General features: G+C 57.3%; 1 protein-coding gene across 1 annotated transcript; it reads right to left on the bottom strand.

The window, feature by feature from the left end:
- Positions 1-3,121: 3,121 nt before the first annotated feature.
- EGR1 (early growth response 1) lies at positions 3,122-6,516 on the bottom strand. Its single transcript, XM_061617710.1, has 2 exons — positions 6,091-6,516; positions 3,122-5,660 (listed from the first exon to the last, which is right to left on the bottom strand). Exons 1-2 carry the CDS (start codon positions 6,329-6,331, stop codon positions 4,309-4,311), a joined length of 1,593 nt encoding a protein of 530 aa, XP_061473694.1. The 5' UTR covers positions 6,332-6,516; the 3' UTR covers positions 3,122-4,308.
- Positions 6,517-9,010: the final 2,494 nt, after the last annotated feature.

Here is a 9,010-nt window from a genome sequence, read left to right as displayed (position 1 = left end):
CTTGTCCTCTGGGCTTTCCCCAGAAAAGAGCCTTCTCGGGGGCAGAAGCGAAGCCCATTCAGAGCAGAGCCATAATTTTTGCCCCCATCGGAAGAGAGAGTCAGTGAGATGCCAAGACGGCCAGCAAACTTGCGAGGTGAGTTGCCTTCGCTGGGGGACGGGGGCGGGCAGGAGGGTCAATAGCAGCAGGATGCGCCAGTGGCTGAGTGATCCAGCGTCCAAAAAGAAAGGAGCAGGATTGGGTGGAGCGTAACTTTCATGGCGCAGGAGTGAACCAAAAGTCGCTTCGGCTTCAGGGCGCGCACAACCGCGCTGCTTCTTTTTAAGTAGGAGCTTGACGAAGGAGGTTCTCTTACTTCTGAACACGGACGACGGCCCGGGCATCAGCCTCCCCATGCCATCCACTTTGCATTTCCTCAGCTTTCCTACGCAGCTCAGGCATCCAGAGTCCAAAACAAGACCGTCTTGGAAACCGAAGACCAGCCCTCGAACCAAATGGCCAGTCCACCCTCCTCGATTCCGTTTGGTCCTGAGAAAAATGTTGGCGATGAAGGCTTGAGCAGGAATGTAAGCTCCTTGACACTGTTTAGAGGGAGAGGATCCAGAATGTCAGAGTTAATCCTATCCCCCACAGCCTAAAGCAAGGGTAGCCAACGTGGTGCTCTCCAGTTGTTGGTGGACTACGTCCTCCATTTGCCCCAGCCAGCACCGCCAGTGCTTAAGGATGATGGGAGTCCTAGTCCAACAACATCTGAAGGGCACCACGTTGGCTGCTTCTCGCCTGCGGGCAATGCCTGGTACCTAAACCACCCTGGTCTCCTACTGGGAGGAAGGGCGGGATATAAATCTAATAAATAAATAAATAAACGGCAGGATCGAGCTGTCTGGAAGTGATGTCCTGGATATCTCTCCCCCCTTCCCAGAATGCTGGGAAGGCTGGAGACGTTCACTAGATGCAGGTGAATGCACTCTGTACATGTCCAGAGACAGGCCTTTTTTCATGATTACTTCATAAGCGACAAGGCCAAGCAGATTGTTTCTGCTCTGCCCAGGATTTTCAGAATAATGCAGACGTTCAAAACCAGTTCCGGGGCTGAGGCCTGGCCCATATTAGGCTGTGAATATGGGGAGGGAGAAAGGTGCCCTCAGAGATAGTAGACTTACCAGCTGTCTTTCTGTAAGGACTCCTGGTGCTGTTTACAGCTGCAGAGCAGGCAGAAATGTATCAGGTGAAGTTTTTCTACCATGCTTTATCGCCATACTGGGAGACATTGCATCTGTGACATTTCTGCCCGTCCTACACAGGAACCCATTCAGCAAAAAAGTTGGCAACTTTAGAGACCGAGTCTCTTCTCTCTAGACGGTTTCAGGCATGGAGAATGAGGGAGCCCCTACTAAACCTCTGTTTCAGAGTTTATGAAACCTGCGCGGGAAAGAAGTCAGGGGAACCATCACCCCCGCAGCTACATTCACGGTAGCGTCAAGGCTCACCTCAGTCACTGTATGACTTGCAGCCTCCTCGGTAAAATTGGAGATTAGCACGATGCAGGCTGCAATCCTGGGCCCACTAACCAGAGACTGAGCCCTACCGATTAGGAGTTACTCCTAGTGCTGCTATCCTATGCAGGTTTACCAGGGAGTAAATGCCACTGAACTCAATGGGACTTACTTGCGAGTAGAGAAAAACAAAACGGGGATGCTAAGCAGCACATTGCAAATTAAAAAGGGACTAGGAAGAGCCTCCCCTTCAGGACACGTCCAGGTAGCGTCTAGATTCAGCGTCGCCATCCGCTGAGTTCCTCAGCCGCTTGAACGCAATTAGAGAATGCTATCCAAGCGAGAGAACTAATCTGCAGCCCCGCTTATCGGTGGGCTTCTGCATGCCGTCACTCCTGCTTTAGGGCATATTTTCAGTGCGCAACAAATGCTCTGCCGCTCCACAGCAAGCGAGCGAACAAGAGTTGCTGGTTCCATTCTGTGGGCAGCTAACCGAGGTGGCGTGACTCGACCAAGGCCATTCGCTGACTCCATAGAGGAGCTGAGATTTGAACCAGTTCTCCCAGGCCATCAGACGCCCAGCCAGCAATCGGAAAGCAGCGGTGCGTTTCTCATAGCTGGCTTTGGTCTGGCCTCAATCTTGGGACGTGCAGTTAATAACATTTCCTCCCCCCGCTACAGACTGGGAAAAGGGTGCTGGGTTGATTCCCACCCCGGTGGCATCCACAATAGGGAGGCAGGAATAGGGACAATAATTTGAACCCGTGGCGGGCATCTATGGTCTGAAAGACTAAGCTGATGTTACTCGGAGCTGTCTAAGACCCTGGAGCATGGGGGCTTGCGACTCCCGCGAACCAAGGCCAAATCTCCCCCTTTGCAGAGTGCCTGGCAGGCTCGTCCCTCCCACTGACGGCCCCGCCCAGCATGATCAGCGTCCTGTGTTATTTGTCTAGGGTCCCCCTGTGCATATTGTTCCTCTCCGCACCGTCCCACATGCAGGACTCGTCGCTGCACCAAATGCGCTCCACTACCAACTTGCAGACAGCGAGAGCGGACTTAAGCTAACGGGGTGGTGATGGTGGAGGGGGAATTAAATTAGCTCCAAGGCTGTCAGAGCTGAGACGTGCATAGACTCCAGACCACTAGCACAGCCTATAGCCGCAGACGAAAGGGACACACCAGGCTGATCCCGGGCCGCGCAGCTCTCTTCTTCGCCAGCATGTGAAGACCCCTCCCCCGCTGCTACTTGCCTGGTGGCGGGCTAGCTGGAGGAGGCGGGGTGGTCCAGGACAGCGAGGCGACCTCTCCAGTTTGAAACAAGCCTCTGTTGTGCGCCTAAAGGGCAAATGAATCTGTCAGCCACAGGCCCCAGCACGAGAACTGGGTCAAACGGAGCTTGGAGAGGAGTCCCCCCTCCCACACCCTCGAGAAAAGGCACCCGGAAAGAAATGCAGAGGCTACCCCGGGCAAGGGTTGGGATGATGCCCTCTGGGTATGCGCGGGGCGAAGAGGAGCTGTCAAGCGGGGCGGTGTCTCTTCACCCAGACAAAGGACCAGGAGGGGTCAGTCGAGGAAGCGGCGAGCCCAGCGCAGCAGCCCTACCGGAAAGGGGAAAAACCTGGACTGCTGGTCTCTCAATATTTTTATTGACTTTTCCAGAGGGTATTGTACACCAAATATCCCATTGGCAGTAAAGCGCATTCAATGTGTTTATAAGCCAAACAGTCACTTTTGTTTAAACAAACACAAGTACAAAGTCAAAAATAAAACCACAAAAATAATGAACCGCATGTTCATAACATACAAAAAATTGCCGCCTACTCAGTAGGTAACTACAACATTCCAACTGCTGAATATATTTATAAATTTTTACACTTCTGTAACAAAAATAGACTTTTTGAGAAGTTCGGGGGTATTTCTCTCTTTTTTTGCTTACATTCCTTCTTCCGCTTCCTTCCCTTCTTTGCTTTTTCCTTTTTGAGCCTCGCTCCCCGTTTCCACACTTTCCCTTTCACCTTAAGGCCAGATGCAAAGCATCCAATCGCACACATGCGTGACGTCAGCAGGGCTTCACAACAAGGCACCGAGACTTGGGACTTAATTAAAAAAAACCCAAACCAAACCAAACGAAAACTTTGCCACGTGAGAGCGTTTCATCCTCAAGGTGATATTTACAAAGAACATCACACTCTTTTGACATGCTCAAATACATAGTTAAGTGCTGCTTTTTTTTCTTCTCCAGCCCCCTCCCCCCAAAAACAATTTGTAAAACCGAGCACAGCCTCGTCATCACTAAAAGAGCAAAAATTACCATTTACAAAAAAAGAGATGGCCCTTTGTGCTCCCCATAACGCAATATGAATATGCAAAAGAGGTTTTCACGTCAAGAACCCAGAAGGAAAGCAAAGCCGCGGCACATAATACAATATTACATTGTCTATGCATGGATTTCCAAAATCCCTGGCTCCCTCATGAATCGCGTCTTGGGGGGTGGCGGGCGGGGAAATATCAGGAGAGAAAGAGATCTCTATCGTCCATGCAGAACAGAAGTGGAGGAACTCTGATGTTCTGGAGCTGGCGTGTTTTCAGGCAGTTGAAGTTGAAAGAAAAGCCCGAGCGGCCCCCGATGGCTGTGGGGAAGCGGGGTGAGGGTCGGCTTAGCCGGCGAGGGTCAACTCTCCCGCAACCCCCAAGCCGAGGCCTGCTGGACCAAGTACCGTTGGGAAGATCAGTCATCAGCACCCCACCTTCCCCCGGGAAGGCGTGAGCGCCTGTTTTTGTTGTTGTGTGCCCCCCCGCACCTTTCTCCCCTCAACAGATCTCAATTGTTCTCGGCGAGAAAGAGGAGACCATGTCGGAGAGTGCTGAAGTCACTTGGGAGCTGAAGGGGCTGGAGATGCCCCCGGGCGAGGGGAAAGGGGTGGCCGCCGCCTGGCTCTGGAAGGTAGAGGACGCGATGGAAGCGTAGCTGGTGGCCACCGCAGGCGAAGGGAAGGAGGGGAAGGGTGACGTCACGGGGGAAGAGTATGATGTCACGGGGGGAGAGAAGGAAGCAGGCACTGGCGAGGGAAAAGTGGAGGCAGAGGGAGAAGGGTAGGAGGTAGTCCCTGGCGAGGCCGAGTAGGGGGTCATCGGGGAGGCGGCGGCGGGCGGCGGCGCGGGAGGGCCCTTGTCGGCCTTCTTGTCCTTCTGCCGCAGGTGGATCTTGGTATGGCGCTTCCTCTCGTCGCTGCGGGCGAACTTGCGGCCGCAGATGTCGCAGGCGAAAGGCTTCTCGCCGGTGTGGGTGCGGATGTGCGTGGTGAGGTGGTCGCTCCGGCTGAAGTTGCGCATGCAGATGCGGCACTGGAAGGGCTTCTGGCCGGTGTGGATGCGGATGTGGCGCGTGAGCTCGTCGGAGCGCGAGAAGCGGCGATCGCAGGACTCGACGGGGCAGGCGTAAGGGCGCTCGTGCGGCGGGGTCTTGCTGGGCCGGTTGGGGTATTTCCGCATGCGGCTCGGCTTGACCAGCTGCGCCTGGTACGCCCCGACGCCGACGCTCTTGGGCTCAGGCTGAGAGGCGCCGCCGCCGTTCTGCGTGGCGAAGGCTTTGATGGTGGAGAGGGGCGTGAGCGAGGGCTGCGGGCTCGGGAAAGGCTTCTGGTCCGCCGAGCCCAGGCCCATCTCGCTGTGCGGCGGCTGCTGCGGGAACAAATAGTCCGGGATGATGGGCAGCTGGAAGTTGCTCTTGCTGGTCGGGTAAGCCGGCGGGGGGAACTGCAGCGAGGCCCCAGACGGGCTGGGGAAGGGCTGGTTGGACGGCTCCGGGAAGATGTCGGCGCTGCCCGGGTTGGGAAAAGTGGGTGCCGCCGAGTAGATAGGGCTGGTGTCGCTGGCTTGCACCGAGCAGCTCAGCGCCGGGCTCGGCGAGGCGGACGACGAGATGGGTGGCGAGGCGGACGACGACGGAGCGGACGTGGCCGGCGAGTTGGCCATGCCCACCAGGCCGCTCACCAGGCTGAAAAGGGGCTCGGGCCAGAGCGGGTTGCTGCCCCCACAGCTCGACGCCGGCTCCAGGGAGAAGCGGCCGGTGTAGGTGATGGGCGGCAGGCGGGTGGTCTGACTCGGGTAGCTGGCCTCCACCAAGGACTTGTCGCCGTTCAGGGAGATCTCGGGGAAGGTGTCTGCCGAGGGAAGAGCAGTCCAGGGTGAGTCCCGAGATCGCCTCCTCCTCCTGCCCATCTCCAACCCAGCCCCAGAGGCAAAGTCAGTCTCTGCCCAATGTTGGCGGCGGGAGGGGGAAGCCTAGGTCTAGCTGTTGCCCTGCCCCACATCTGGGACTCTTCCTCCCCCTCCCCTCCATCTCACATCGGCTTCGCCCGGGGCTAAGGAATTACTGGGCGCAATACATTGCAGCGCCTGGCGCGGCTCCAGCTGCAAAAGCCAGCGGCCCGGGCTGGTGACGCACATCGGAGAATCCCTCCCTCCCCAGGAGCGCTCGGGACAACGGAATCCCCTGCCCAACAGCGGATGGCGCGCCGCCGCCGCCCGTTCCCTCAGAGTCGGAGCCCCTCTGCCTTCCGCCGACCACCCCATGGATGTGTCTCTGCCTACCTGCAGCGAGGTGCTCGAAGGGCTGCTCTCCGCCTTCGCCGGAGGGGTTGAAGCCGGCGCCGCTGCTTTCGGGGCCGCCAGTGGGGCTGAGGAACTGCGGCCCCCCACCGGCGAGCATCATGATCTCCTCCAGCTTGGGGTAGTTGGAGTCCATGGTGGGAGGCGAGTGCGGGAAAGAGCCGAAGGGATCGGCCATCTGCAGCGAGGGCAGGAGCTGCATCTCGGCCTTGGTGGCGGCCATGGGGGCGCGCTGGGGATCGGGCTTTGCCGGGGTCTACACGTAAGCTGGGCGAGAAGAGTGGGTGGGTGCTGGCCCCACAGCTGGCCTGGGGTTCCCCCTGGCTCTGCCCGCTGGAGGCGGTGCGATCCCTCCCTCCCCCACCCGGCCGACCGGCCCGGGGCTCCCCCTGGCTCTATTCGCTGGAAGCTCTCGGCTCCCCGCCCGCCCCAGAGCAGCCTCTATATATCGGGTCTCATCGGCCCCGGCCCGCCTCTTTCCTGACGTACATGTCCAAATATGGAAGGCAGGAAGCCCTTATATGGCAGACGGGCCAGAGGACCCCGCCTGGCGTCAGAGCTTGACACTGGGGGAAGCCGACGGGGGGAAGGTAGCGGACGAGCTCGAAGCAGGAGCCCCGCCACCTGCAAGGGTCCCCGCGGCCCCCGGGCCCTGGCGCGGGCCTCCGAGCTACCGCTTTCTACGTTCCTCCACGGGATCCCCCCCTTCCCAGTCTCCGCCGCGGTTGCCGGAAGCCTCCGGACGCAGAGGCCATATAAGGCAAGGCCCTTATAAGGCCTTGTTCCGGCGCGGGCCTTCCTGCTCCTTATATGGCAATTCCGGCAGGAGCGGGAGGGGGAGAGGCCAGGAGAGACCGGCTGGGAGGGAGGAGCAGGGAGAACCGTGGAGGAGCCCTTGGTCTCCCTGCTGCCCTATGGGTACAGGCGCTGCACAGCCCCCTTCTCTTCGCTGTCCGGACCTCTGAAACTGCAGGGTCGGAGCCGAGGAGGAGACCTTCCGCCCCACAGGTCGCCAGGCGGCGCGCGAGATAGCGAAAAGCAGGCAACGAGGCGCTAGTGCCGCAGGGCAAATGCAAAGAGCAGACACAGATAAACAGTGCGACAAACTGACCTGCCGCAAGAGGGCGCTAGCCGAATTTCCCGTGGGAATTGACTTCCCAAGTTTGGGGCGCACATTCTAGATCACAGCTATAGCGGATTAGTCGCACTTTACAGCACAATCAGGGCCAACAACGAGAATGAAAAGGAGGATTTCCTCCTCTCTTTTTAGTGTATACATATGGGCAAATATAGGTTTCTAAATCAGTACGAGTACTTGTGTGAATTCGGGACCAGGAGGTAGCTTTTATTCCAAAATTAGTAAACGTGGCGTACACGGATGTGATTTTCTATATGCATTTGAGGTGGATCTGCATTTTCTCTCCCCCCCCCCGCCTTTGCTTTTCTGCAAGCTGCTTGCCAGGATTTCGCCTTCTTTTGATGTGTTGCTATTGCTTTAGGAGTGTAGCGGACACATATTAAATTTCAGGGAAGTTTTTGCTGACAGCCTGCTCTGTGTGGGCAAGCACTGCAGGGCCGAGCCAAGAGCAACTCCAAGACACCTTGTCTTGTTGGATCTAGTTCTTGCTTGGGACGAGCATGCTAGAGACACTTCGCAGAAGCTAACCCCATCTGATAATCTCATCCATTGATCTCAGATAGGTGATCGATTCCCTCAAATCCACTTTGGTTTTGCTACAGTCGGAGGCAGCCTGCGCCAGTTGCTGAAAACCGCAGGAGAGAAGAGTCCTCTTGCGCTCAGGTCCTGCTTGCGGGCTTCCCATGGGCATCTGGATGGCCACTGTGAGAACAGGATCCTGGACTAGATGGGCCTGATCCTACAGGCTATCCTTATGTTCCTTCCGCCCCTCTCCCAATTTCTACGTTGAATGTAAGGGCTCATTTCTCTCCCCCCGCTCTGGACTCGAAGCCGCAAAGCCTTTGTAATATTTGCATTTCTAGGGAGCAAACTACGGTTCTCTCTGGAGCCAGTTTTAGGAGTGTCGTGTGCCCTTTGTTCCCTCAGGCCTAGCCAGGGTTTTGTCATTTCGCCCTCTCCCCAACCTCGCCTATCATTGCAATCGGCTTGCTTGGCTGGATGGGGGTGGGGCAAGTTGAGGGAATGAGAAACTAGGAAATGTGCCAGTGCCAAGCACCCCGGGCGCACACACTGCAGAAGGCTGCAGAGGCATCTCGTCAAAGGGAATTTCCTGATGATGCGAAATGCAGGGAATCTCGGGGAGTTGCAAAGCAAGCGGCTCAGTGCTGCCCCCTAGTGCCCAGGGCCAGCTGCGGCCAAGCGTCGCCTCTGCAGCTGGCTGGCACTGCAGTTTAGATGGCAGCAGCAGCTGGGATTCGCCCCATTCCCCAGCGCAGCCCAGGGATTCCTTGGTTCCAAGGAGAAGCCCCTGCCGCTTCCGAGGCTTCCTATATATATATATATATATAATCTCTCTCTGTCTGTCTCACTCCCTCTCTCCTTTTCTTGGCTTCTGCCCAAGCGAGAGAACCGGAGACGCAGTAAGATCTCACTGAGCCTGCGCGGCCGCCTCTGCAAGTGTTTCCCCCGCAGTCCTGTGAGACCCAGGCCCGTATCTCTGAGCTAGAGAGGCTCCGGCCTTGGAAATAGGCTAGTGCTGCAGAGAGCCGAGGAATCAGCAGCCCAGCTCAGCATATTGCCCCTCCACCCTCTGCGCGTGGAAGCTGAGGCTAAGGAGGAACTCCTGCCACTGAAGGGAAATCCTGGGAATCCACAGCCACAGCGCGCGGGAGACGGCGGCGAGAGGGACAGAGCCAGCCCAAGCTGAAGACTCCCCCCGCCCCGCTGCAAAAGCAACCCTTTCGCGCGTGGGAGGGGGGAGAG

Source organism: Rhineura floridana, chromosome 3, assembly GCF_030035675.1.
Source record: "Rhineura floridana isolate rRhiFlo1 chromosome 3, rRhiFlo1.hap2, whole genome shotgun sequence".
Classification (NCBI taxonomy): domain Eukaryota; kingdom Metazoa; phylum Chordata; class Lepidosauria; order Squamata; family Rhineuridae; genus Rhineura; species Rhineura floridana.
This window is presented reverse-complemented; position numbering and strand designations above follow the sequence as displayed.